General features: G+C 35.0%; 3 protein-coding genes across 3 annotated transcripts in view; 2 read left to right on the forward strand and 1 right to left on the reverse strand.

The window, feature by feature from the left end:
• Nucleotides 1–5,975, forward strand: part of LOC105455660 (centrosomal protein of 131 kDa-like) — a 77,177-nt gene extending 71,202 nt beyond the window's left edge. The window contains 11 exon segments of the mRNA XM_011699147.1: nt 1,221–1,607; nt 1,729–1,822; nt 1,928–2,000; nt 2,104–2,539; nt 2,801–3,018; nt 3,095–3,254; nt 3,345–3,601; nt 3,686–3,857; nt 3,934–4,097; nt 5,740–5,821; nt 5,823–5,975. Coding sequence (XP_011697449.1) covers nt 1,296–1,607; nt 1,729–1,822; nt 1,928–2,000; nt 2,104–2,539; nt 2,801–3,018; nt 3,095–3,254; nt 3,345–3,601; nt 3,686–3,857; nt 3,934–4,097; nt 5,740–5,821; nt 5,823–5,879 — 2,025 coding nt within the window. The 5' untranslated portion in view covers nt 1,221–1,295 and the 3' untranslated portion in view covers nt 5,880–5,975.
• Nucleotides 5,976–6,194: 219 nt separating this feature from the next.
• On the reverse strand, nt 6,195–9,102 carry LOC105455661 (GTP-binding protein 128up). The gene is made up of 8 exons (XM_011699148.1): nt 8,897–9,102; nt 8,634–8,799; nt 8,293–8,423; nt 7,893–8,132; nt 7,187–7,355; nt 6,983–7,112; nt 6,767–6,889; nt 6,195–6,677 (listed from the first exon to the last, which is right to left on the reverse strand). Exons 1-8 carry the CDS (start codon nt 8,936–8,938, stop codon nt 6,575–6,577), a joined length of 1,104 nt encoding a protein of 367 aa, XP_011697450.1. The 5' UTR covers nt 8,939–9,102; the 3' UTR covers nt 6,195–6,574.
• A 380-nt stretch (nt 9,103–9,482) lies between these two features.
• On the forward strand, nt 9,483–12,494 carry LOC105455662 (probable kinetochore protein nuf2). The gene is made up of 9 exons (XM_011699150.1): nt 9,483–9,728; nt 9,925–10,097; nt 10,226–10,367; nt 10,451–10,659; nt 10,735–10,881; nt 11,120–11,355; nt 11,630–11,812; nt 11,968–12,130; nt 12,249–12,494. The coding sequence occupies exons 2-9, from the start codon at nt 9,942–9,944 to the stop codon at nt 12,282–12,284; spliced, it is 1,272 nt and encodes a 423-aa protein (XP_011697452.1). The 5' UTR covers nt 9,483–9,728; nt 9,925–9,941; the 3' UTR covers nt 12,285–12,494.

Below are 12,494 nucleotides of genomic sequence, written 5' to 3' on the forward strand. Positions count from 1 at the left end.
CTGGCTGGCTGGCTGGCTGACTGACTGACTTGTATCACTGTCGACAGATGTGGTATCTTCCCTTTCTCACGCGGCTGCTCCTCGTCGTGATGCTGCCCGCCGTTCCTGTCGCACCCGCGGCGCCGCGCCTCGCTCCGTCCCGCTCGCTCGCACGCACGTACGCGAGGTAGACGAGAGCGAGGAGCGCACAACACCCTCCGTTATATCCCGCGATTAAAGCACGGCCGCCCCCGGCCGGCCGCCCCTGTGCTGCCGTGCCGCCAGGACAGACAAATTGGGAGAGAGAGAAAGGGCGAACGAGACGGCGAGGAGCGGACGAGGCAGGGGCTGCGGCGACGTACGTACGTCCGTCGACGTGGACGTACCTGGCCCGACGACGACCGTGCCGTGCGTACGTGCGATTAACAGGCGTGCGTCTAAGATTTCACTGGCGCATACGACGGGGGCCCCCGCGAATTGTAACACTGGCTTCCTCCCAGCGATTACTGCGGCGACTCCTAGTTTTAGATCGATTCTCCTACGGTACGTACCGCCGTACGCCGCGAGGGGTCGGAAGGGCCGCTCTGCACGTACCACCCTCCCCTGTTCATCCGCCCTCCCGCTCCGCGCCAACTCCCGCCGCCGGCCTGAAACCCCTAGGAAACCTCGCCCCGCGAACGCCACCGACAGCCGACACCTGCGACTACGTGGGAATGCCACCTCTAGAGGATACCAACGAGGGTCGCATTGGGAGGAGATCTCAAGGGGTGAGATCTCTCCGAGGGTAAACGCGCGGTCCCGGACAACGATGATAAAGACGACTGACCTCGGATAAGTGGACTATCTTTCCTTCGAAAATCAACGAATAGGTATTTTCTTGACCGAAGGTTGAAATAAAAGATAATGAGTGGAAGTAGATAATCCTATTGCGATCAGACAGTCGAGTCTCGCACAAGGGGAGAATTTCTAATTGTAAAACTACAATAATATGATAAAATTATTATTGTTATGATAAATGTAAATCTTTCATTTAGAATTATATTATTTAAAAACTAAATTTCGATAGTACACGAAATATACATATAATACCATAATAATTTTTTAATCAAATAGAAAGGATTTATTGTAAAAAATGTTAATACATTTAGTCAGCTCATACAAGCAGTCATTTCTTCATTATAATTCATCTATACTTAACATATGCATATGCGTACATCTCGTATTTCTCCGACATATGTAAGAGAACCCCACCGGCCACCACCCCTGTTTACGACACGTGTATCTCCATGGCGATGTGTTGAGTAACGCGTAAATAAATGCATCACGTGAGTCACGTCAATGCACGCAAGTTTGTTGACCAGTTCAGGCCCTGCTCCGTTTATGTATTTTTTCGTGATCAAATGCATCAGACAAACATGGCACCGAAGAAATTACGTGAGAAAAAGCGCGATTTCAATCAGAACTTGATCGAACCGCCTCGCTCATTCGAACAGTTGTGCAACATGATAAACAAACTAGAAAAGGATAGCAGTATTGAAATTACGGAGTGCAATCGGATGGATTTATTAGCTGTCGATGTAAAATACGATGCTAATCTGGAGCCAGCAATGTGCAAGTATTTGGGACAAGTGAGCAATAAAAATTTAATTTATAATCTTAAAGAGAATAAAATCTAATTTGTTCAAGAATCGTATCGCTATTCATAATAATTCCGTTCTATTATTAAAACTCAAATATAATTGAGCGCAGATCGAACCGGAGAAAGATGTTTCGACGGACAAATGCGAGTCAGTCGTAACAACTTACGAAGACATAATGTCCTTCCTAGGAACGCTAGAAAATGGTACTGAGATTTAATAGATTAGCAGAAGATTGTACTTAAAATTGAGAGTTCTGCTTGTTTTATTTGTAAAATAAGCTCTGTGTAATGTCACAATCTTTATTGTAGAAGATACACCAGCGAATGACATCACTGCCAATAATGCGACAACTGTAATCTCGTCCTGCCAAAATCCTAGTAGGTGGGGAACTGATTTCCTCTAATATCTCGCAAGCGAAGTATATCGCGTGTTAAAAAAGCGGACAAAAATTTTATAAAAACGTCCTGCTTTATTTGCACCACAGGTATGACGTGCAGAATTTTGGCTCCATTCAACGGGACGATTTAGAGACCGCGAGATTGCAAATCGAGGAAAGAAACGCGACGATAGAATGTTTAAAAAATCAACTGAAGTCCGAGCGCAAGGCGGCGTGTGACAAGATGGCATCGCAAAAACGTCATCACGCTATCAAGGCGAAGGAGTTGGAGAACAAGTACAGGACGATCGTGAAACGCCATCAGAAGTTTATCGAGCAGCTGCTCGCCGAGAAGACGGATCTCACGCAGAAATGCGACTCTCTGGCGCGACAAATCAAAGAGATGGAACAAAAGATTCAGCGAGATTTGAAGGTAATTACTGAGAGGCACGCCGTCGAGCTGCAACGCGCGAAGGAGAACATAGCAGCATCTGAGAAGATTCGGCGCGAGCGATGGCTGGAGATGAAAACGTCGAAAATCAAGGTAGTTAATCATTAATTTGATTATTATTAGGAAATATAATTTAAGAGCTTTTAATTCTGAAATTACAAACGCAATTCTGAAAAATTATTAATTTCATAATTTGAGCAAAAAGATATTTGATAGATAATAGCAATACAAACAAAATTTTGTACAATATAATGAAGTTACATGATTAAATAATAAATTTAAATTTAAATAATAAGAAATAAAAAAATAATATAATTAAATAATTAAAATTTACGAAAATTATTGATTTCGTAGGAAATGACAGTAAAAGGCCTGGAACCAGAGTTGCACAATATGATGGAGCAACATCAACAGGAGATACAAGAATTAAGACGTACGCATATAAAAGACTTACAGGATATGGAGTTGCGCGCGATGCGTAGGTCGAATCAACAGCTAGAGCAATTGCGAATCGAATTGACAGACAGCCACGAGAAAATATTGGCCAAGGAGAAAGACATATTGGTAGCAAGGTATGAGAATTTTGTCGCAATTAGATTGATCTTAATATAAATTTTAGTTAAATCTATATAAATCATAATTGACTAGATACAAAGAAAAGCTGGAAGAGCAAGAGGCGCACTTTCAGACGCAACAGAAAACATTTGCGGAGCATTTCGAAAGAGAGAAATCGATGCTCATCGCAGAGCAAAAGAAACGCGACCGGGAAACAAGTGTAATAATACAACAAACGGAATTGCACTTTCAGGTTTTCGTTTTACAATAAAATTATTTTTCTATCGTTGAACGAACAATTATCTAATAGCGTTTTATACAATCATTGAACTTGTCTCTGCAGAAAGACACGGAAAGATTAAAAGAGCAATACGAAATTGCTAAGAGGAATTTCGAGGAATCCCTGAGAAAAGAATGGCTCGCGTGGGCGGATAATTATAAAAAAGAACAAAATGTGACTTTCACAAGAGCGGAAGCTACAATTCGTAACGATTGTCAAAAAGAAAGAGACAAGCAGATAGAGATCGCTATAGTCAGATTGGAGAAAAAATCTCGTGAAATGCAAGACAAGTTGCAGCAAAGTTTCGACAATAAATTAGAGTAAGTTTACAATGTACCTTGCTTCTAAGCATAGGAATATGTATTGTATAAAAAAATTGTCATAATTGTCGAAATTGTTTTTAGGCTAATGCAAGAAGATTACAACACAAAATTGCAGGCCGCAATTAAAAGCGAGAGTATTTATAAAAATAAATTGCTATTATTGGAAGAAAAATTCAAATGTACAGAAATCCAATTTGAAAAAACAGAAAATAAATTAAAAGAATATATTTTAAATCTTAATAATATGAATGAGGTAAATTTTATGAAACTAACTGATTAATTAGGTATAATTATCGTATGTGTGTTAAATGCAATTTATCAATGTATAGACAATCGTAAAGTTGACTAAGGAGAGAGACAATGCAAAGGATATAGCGAGGCAAGAAATTGAGACAGAGAAACGAGAGTTGGAAAACAAAATCGCATCGCTTTATCAAGAAATAACACAGAATAACGTTAACAGAGATCAACTTATGGCACAGTTACATAGCAGGTAAAAATTAATGTCCGATAGCGCAATAATAAAAGATTAATAGATATATACAAAGTGTTCCATTTAAATGAAAACAGTCAGTTTCCTCCGAAATTATTGATGACAGAAAAAAAGTTTCAGATGAAAGTGGAACGTATATTTGATCAGTTGCTTTTTTCTAGATGAAGGCGCTGAAAAGATATGAAAGTTACGTTCACTTTTTAAAATAGAATTATATAATTTTTTACGTAATATAATTTTTCTTTTAAAAACAACTATACGTTTTCTACATATATGACAAAGAACAAAACTGTTCCTGAATGTAGTGTAATCGGGCAACTTCCAAATCACGTTGAAACTACCAGTTCTCGTCCGATCACTGAAGTCAAGCAACATTGAGCACGGTTAGTACTTGGATGGGTGACCGCTTGGGAACCTGTGATGTTGTCCCTCTTTAATTTTTTTTTTGCTTTATAGCCAGACGGAATTTTATGAAGAAAACTAAACTATGTCGACAAAATTAAAATTTACTATTTAAAAAAACTATGCAACTTATTTATTTTTTTGCTAAGCAACTGTGTGTTTTCTTTACACCAATCGATTTATCTCATTATTCTGTGCATAAAACTATCAAGATAGTTATCAAGAAATCAATAATTTATGAGATATTTTATATTTTTGTCGAAAATATATGGCATGATAAAGTATGAAATATTCTCGTATTGATTTTTCAATAAAATTTACCTTAATACTTTTATATAAATTATCTTAATAATTTTATGCACAGAATAATGAGATGAATCGATTGGTATAAAGAAAACAGTTGCTTTGCAAAAAAGGAAATTTTAATTTTATCGATGTAGTCTTCTTCATAAGATTCTCGTTTTGGCTATGAAGCAAAAAATAAAAAAATTAAAGGACAACATCACACGGTGTTCCCAAGCGGTCACCCATCCAAGTACTAACCGTGCTCAATGTTGCTTGACTTCAGTGATCGGACGAGAACTGGTAGTTTCAACGTGATTTGGAAGTTGCCCGACTACAACAGATTCGGGAACAGTTTTGTTCTTTGTCATATATGTAGAAAACGCATAGTTGTTTTTAAAAAAGTTATGTAATTAGCATTACGCAACTAGATATCATTTTTAAAGAACAATTATTATACATTTTTTTATACCATTTTTTTTATACCCGTCTCATTATGTGCATAAAAGTATTAAGATACAATTATCAAAAAATCAATAATTTACAAGATATTTCATATTTTAGTCGAAAATATGTGACATGATAAAGTATGAAATATCTCGTAAAGTATTGATTTTTGATAACTTTACCTTAATACTTTTATATAAAGAATAAATAATTAGAGAAATCATTATGTAAAAAAAATTATAATTCCAAAAAAGTGGAGGGTCTCCAAAAAAAGGACCTTCGTTTCTTTTGAGCATCTCCATCTAGAAAAAAAGCAACTTGACGACGAAGCAAAATACGTCGTCCTCGAAATCGTTCCACTTTCGTATGAAACATTTTTTTGTATTATCAATAATTTTGAAAAAAATTGGCTGTTTTAATTTAAATGGAACACCCTGTATAAATCGTAAATTAATATGTCACAACATATATTGTAGATTGCATATTCCATAAATATGACGTTTTGTTTTAGGATAAAACTTGTAGTTACTCAAAAAGTTTTAATTATAAAGAATCTAAATAAAAAATTAGATGAAGCAAATTCAAGATCGCAAACACTTGGAAAAATTGCTAGATCAACAAAGAAAAGAATATATTTTAAAATCTTTGTAAATATAATTTAAAAATTGTATATGTGTGTGCGTGTGTGTGTGTGTATGCTTGTATTAAGGACAGCTTTCAAGAATATAAAGGTTTTGACTATAAAAATATCTTTTCCATTTTTAAAATGCAAATTATTTTTGCCATAAATTATATTATTTCACAAAATATAATACTATACAAAGTAAATCATATTGATAATTGATAATATCTATATTCATACACATAAAATAAACATTATATAAGTTTTATTTTTTATGATGTATATACCCAATTCAACAAAGTTTAAGTGACAGGTATAAAATATCGAGATGATTTTATACACAATTTAAAAGATGATAATTTTATTGTGGTTTTGCCACTAATCACGTGTTTTCCTTAAATTATTTTAAATTAATTACATTTGTAATTAATCATATAAAAACGTGATATAATATTATTCTTTAACCAGACTTAAATTCATTTAGTCGTTCTGCAAAATCATTTGGCTTTGTTTAATCCTTCCAGTCTTGCAATTGTTGACGTTACTGACATATCTCAGTGAATTTAATAATAGCGATTCAAACATATATTATGTCTGTGCATATATAATGTATTCATTATAATGAATTAAAATGTAATTTCTTTACAAATCTGATATCATTAATCTCATCAGTTTATTAAGTTTATTTGTGCTGCCAAGAAACGACCGTGCAAGGAAAACAACATCATACTTTCTTTACAATTTGCACAACATCCTCGTCACAAAGAAGATGGTCCTTCCCTACTTTCTGGGGTTGGTGTTTCACCGATGAGCCCCATACCAACGCGCTGTAACATGACGGGTTAGTAAGGAATTAGTAAAGAAGTAACAATCACTTTCAAAAAACTATAAAAGATGAGAAATATGAAAGACTTACTATTTAAATTCTTTTGCAATTGATCTGTGAAGTTTGTTACAGAAATCTTCAACAGTTCGCTTTTCGGTATTTAATACTACGGGTGCGTTATAGTCCGGGAGTTGTCCCTTCGGCTTTGTGTAACTGTTTCAAGAAATTAAAATTATCTTGTTTTAATAAGAATTTCATTAATTTATCTCAAATTAATTTATATGACAGTTTAAATTGTAAACTTACATCCTAACGAGCTGCAGATAGTCCCACATTTTCTCCAGCAGATCATCGAAGTTCCATTTGTGATGGGCTGAGATCGGCACGCAATGTGGAATTTTATAAATAACATCTAGTTCTTCTATACTTATTTGATCTACGAGAGAAAATGTCTATTTATACGATTCTTATTATTATACGATTAAATTGTTTATCGGATTGCACAGTTACCTATTTTATTCAAGAGGTAAATGCAAGGAATATAAACGCGATTCCCTTCTATAACGTCGATCAAGTCGTCCGAGGTGGCGTCGTACCTTAGTGTGATGTCCGCATTGCTGATTTTATATTCAGACAAGATCATTTTCACCGTATCAAAATCCAACTCAGATTGCGGACACTGAAACAATCGCAATAATCTTTAATCTCAACATTTGATACTGCATTGATTATTATTAATGTTTATCGGTTGTTCGGAGTGCTCTTACAGAAATTCAACACTGTAGGTATTAAATTGGTTAATAATTAATTAATTTAAAAATTCAAAATATTGTTAGTGCTTTTAATGCTTAAAATACTAACCAATTTGATAGTTACAATATTAAATTTCTCTGAGATTGATGTGTGACTTCAAGTAACTTCGAGATAGCAGTAGACTTGTGGTTCGCGGATTCTAGATTTGATTTTAAAATGCCTTGTTTCATATACATCTCATTTTATAAAAGTTCAATTGGAAAATTGAAGATTTTGTTAAAAAAGGGATATGAGGTAAATTGTAAGCAATTATGGTTACAATAAGTTACTCTTTTTTTTGGAGGTTATGTTCCCCGGTTGGGGAACTTATGTGCCTTCAACCCAGTCCTTAGGGTGACACAAAGTTACTTTACAATAAGTTACTTTAATTATTAAGCGGTTATTTTATGAATCATTTTCTTACCATTGTTTGTAAATTGATACCACCCTTGTCCTTCTTCTTGAAGGTTATATTTGGTGGTTGTTTATTCAATCGCAGACCAAAACCTTCCAATTCATGCTCGATCAGCCGCTTATGTCCGAGTGGTTTCAGCACATCCAAGACGATGAAGATTAAGCTGCATGTTCGTGCGACAGCGATGACTTGTCGTCCACGTCCCTTGCCATCCTTTGCGCCTTCTATAATACCTGGAAGATCTAACAGCTGCAAGACGCATCTTGTTACAATCTTACTCAATGTTACTGCCATGTACAATTGATTACAAATCCTAATTAAAATTGAGAAATATGTTTTGAGGTAAGAAATATCAAACTAAAGATTCAATTATCAGCTGCACAAAATAACAAACGTAATTCGTTGCTACCTGTATTTTTGCACCTTTATATTTTATGCAACCAGGGACGGTTGTGAGTGTTGTGAATTCGTATTCGGCTACTTCGGAGTACACACCGGCGAGTGTGCTCAACAGTGTGGATTTTCCCACGGAAGGAAAACCTGTAAATTTAATCATCAGATAAAATCACATATAGAAATACAGAATATCATTTATAACAATTCATAAGATTTCGTTGTAAGATATTATTCTAAAGAGTCTTCTATGCTGCTGTTCAAGGAAGCGCCATTCTAACAGGATGTCAGATTGACATAGAAATATAACAGATATAACTACAATGAACTATGAAGCATCGACATAATTGGACGTACCGACGAAGCCGATACGTGCATCACCGGTCTTGGCGACCTCGAAACCTTGCTCGCCGCCCCCACCGCCGCCCTTCGGGGTGATCAGCTCGCGCCTGAGCTTGGCTAGTTTCGCCTTCAGCAAACCCAAGTGCCCAGAAGTTGCCTTGTTCTTCTGGGTGCGGGCCATCTGTGGAAGAGGAAGCCGCGGATGAGCGATAATGACGCGACTGGACGTCGCCGAGGCATGTTATGCGACGCCGGCGACACAAAACAGAGGATTTTACCTCGGCCTCGATCGAGGCGATTTTTTCCAAGATTGTGCTCATCTTTTAATCCGCTCAAAATGATCGTCGAACAAATTGGCCGGCCGAGGCCTCCTGTCACATTATTAGAAATGCAGAAACGTACAGCAACGCGACCGGGGCATACGCTACACGTGCGTACGCGCATATGTTAGTTCCGCCATGACGGATCATGCATGGTCCATCCATGGATCGCGCGTGTAAAGATGAGAAACCACTGAAGGCACTGAACTATAATCTGGAATGGGCGCAGGCGTGCGCGGAGATAGTGCGATACAGTCGGGTCAAAAAGTTCGTTGTCTCATAACCGATGGCTTTAATCTAACCGTGCTCGGATCTTTTTCGACCATTTAAACAGTCTCGAAGATGTTCTACTTCTATAGACGCAATATTTTTGCCATTTAGTAAAAATGTATTTTTATTGCTTCAGATTCGTGTTTCAATTCAATTAGTTTCTGACTGGGACGGTACCCGGCAGGACAAAACAGTACGAGCATGCGCAGAAAGTGTTTCGGGGACCCTCTCTCTCGGCGCGCACTCCCAAGCCCTTCGTTTCTACACTGAAAACCTTCTATCTCGCTTGCACTAATTCGTTAGATGTATATCTGTTTCATTTTAAGTGCAAAGAGTGTACTCTATAAAGAATGAACAGATCGTAGGACTGCGCACGTTTCACTATCGTTAGGTTTAGTGGGGGATTCAAAACTTCAGAACGTTAACCACGGCATGTATTGTAGACGTTACGAGGCGTCAACAAACGTGCTACTCCGGAGAGTGAAGAGAATTTCACGGTTTTTTTCGGGGCACGGATAACGTAAGAAATCATTTTCATCAATTCTTTGAAAGTATTTAGAATTTTGAGACTGCAAACAATTTCTCTTTAAGTAAATTGCGCAAATCTATTGAAATTTCGACGAAGAAAATAGATGGTGTTCTTTCGACTCTTATATTAACATTATTATATGCATTATTTTCTGATCCTCTTTTACTTAAATTCGATCGATTTGCAGGCGTTTGATCGATCATCATGGATCTGGCAATCGAAAAACTTCACCGTACTCTACTGGACGCGGCATTGCCATCGACTGTTGAAGATCTTAAAAATGCAACAGAGGATTATGTCGTGAATCTGTTAACAACATTCTTATCACGTTTCGAAATCAATATGAGCTTGATTGATCAGGTAAGACCTTAAGCCTCTTACATATCAGTCATCTTTCCGAGATATGAATGATTCCTTGGAGTAACAAGACATTGACTTTTGTTTTTTGTTTTGGTGTATGTTTCTTACTTATATCAAAAATTTTGCAGCCAATTCCAGAACAACTTATCGCTATGCCTTATTACGAGGATTCTGATGTGATAAATCTCATTAATTTACACACAGTTGTGACACGGATATTTGACAAGATATTTCTACATGACTTTTGTCTTAGTGACATCACTAGCCCAGGTACAAATGTCTCAGTTTTGGTATCTTTTATAAGAACTACATTAATAGTACAATATCGTGAATATTACAATTAAATTTTGTAGGACAGAAACGATTTAGAAAGCAAGTGAAATTTCTTTCTAACTTTGTATTGTATACAATACATAAGAAGTCAGGATTTAATGACAAGATGGATCAAATCCAGACTATGTCTAAACTACTGGAAGATGCGAAAGAAAGAAAGGCTCAAGTTGCAGAGTCTATTAATAATAAACTTATGCACAAAGCGAAGCAGTTGTCCATAATAGAAAAGGTAGTTACAAAGTGTATATTATCTTTTAATTAAGACTTCTTAAGTATGTAAAAATAAGATTGAACATATTTTTAGCTAGAGAATGAGATACAATGTATACAATCAAAAGCGGACAAAATTAATAAGAAGGAGGCAGAGCTTGAAAGAATAAAAAGCGAAGTAGAACAGAAAAATCAAAAGGCTAAAGAACGTTGTGGCTCCGTTAGGACGAAAGCAGGAAAGGTAAATATTCGTGTGTAAATCTTGACCTTTTGAAGTAACACTTTGAATTAACATAACTCTGTGCTTTTATAACACTTTCCATTTAGTGACACAAGTCATGTGTCGTTTTGTCTTTGTTAATTATTTAATTCCAAGAAGGATAGAATGACATTTGTGTCCACTTGTGTCAATAAATGAAAAACATCCTTTTGGCGTTCAGTAAATTTGATAAATTTTTAACGGACACTTTAATTTTTAGCTGTCCAAGTTGATAAATGAAGTACGGTCACAAGTTGTACAGTCACCAAAAAAGTATCAATCTCGTTTAGACGAAATTGAGAAGCAACATAAATCAAAAGTAGAGGAACGCGATATAATGCAGGAAGCCATCCAAGAAAAGAAACAGTCTATAAAACAAATCGAGGAGAAACTGAATCTTGTCCAAAGAATAACTGACGACTTTCGTGTATTAGCAGATATATATAAAGAGCAGAAGTATTTTTTCATTTATATTTCTAAATTATATAGTTTTGGCCATAAGTATAAAGCACCTTCAATTTGCACTTTCTTTGAAAAAAAACCGAAACAGGAACAAAATACTAAAATTATAAAAATAAATATTTCTTAATAAAATTTTTTAATTTAATTTTTGTGTCATATATAGAAAGTTTACATTAATTTTTAGGGATGCTTTATTCTTTTAGGCTATATTTTTTCAACAGTCATTAATAAGAAATACGTTATATTTTTCTAATATTTTCTAATTTAGAGACAAGAAAACAAAATTAAACAATGTTACAAAAGCAACTGACTCCTTAAACAATAATTTGAAAGAATCAAAAACAAAATTAGCAATACATAACGATCAAATGGACAGTGAAAAGAAAAAATTACAAATCTATATTGAAGAAGACATGATGCCATTGCATACCCTGCACATCCAAGTATTGAGGTAATATTACACAAAGTTAATTTTTTTTTAATTAAAATATTTTTGTAGGATTTATTTTTTGTATAATTCTTTAATTTTTGATACTTTTATTTACTTTATACTTACTTTAATATTTTAGTATAAAAAATATTAAATTAAAATTTAATTATTTATAGTGAAAAGAAGATACTGAAAACCAAATTAGATAAAGATCGAGATTGTTTCAATGAAAAATGTTTAAGACGAAACAAATTACAAACCGAAATTAAGAAAATAGAGGAAGAAACGACAGATCTAATAAAAAATGCTCAGGAATGCTATGACAACGATATAGCTAATGTGAGTTACATTGATAATTTTCTATAATTATGTCTGTAATTAAATTAAGCAATAATTAAATTATGTTTTAAACAAATATATTTTTTATAATGTAACTATATTATGTGATCTATTCCAGGAGATTGAATTACAGAAAGCTTGGAGAGAAGAGTAATTACAAGACGTTGATTTTCTATAATTATGTCTAAATTAAGCAATTATTAAATTATGTTTTAAATACATATATTTTATAAAATAAAACGATCTAAAAATCTTTTTCTATTCGCTCTTGCTTTCTATTAAGATACTACCAATAAAACTTAGAATAAATAACTTAAATGTATTAGTTTGATATCGAAAATAATATTCTGTAGTTTGTCGAAAA

The sequence above is a fragment of the Wasmannia auropunctata genome, unplaced genomic scaffold, assembly GCF_000956235.1.
Source record: "Wasmannia auropunctata unplaced genomic scaffold, wasmannia.A_1.0 LD335888.1, whole genome shotgun sequence".
Classification (NCBI taxonomy): domain Eukaryota; kingdom Metazoa; phylum Arthropoda; class Insecta; order Hymenoptera; family Formicidae; genus Wasmannia; species Wasmannia auropunctata.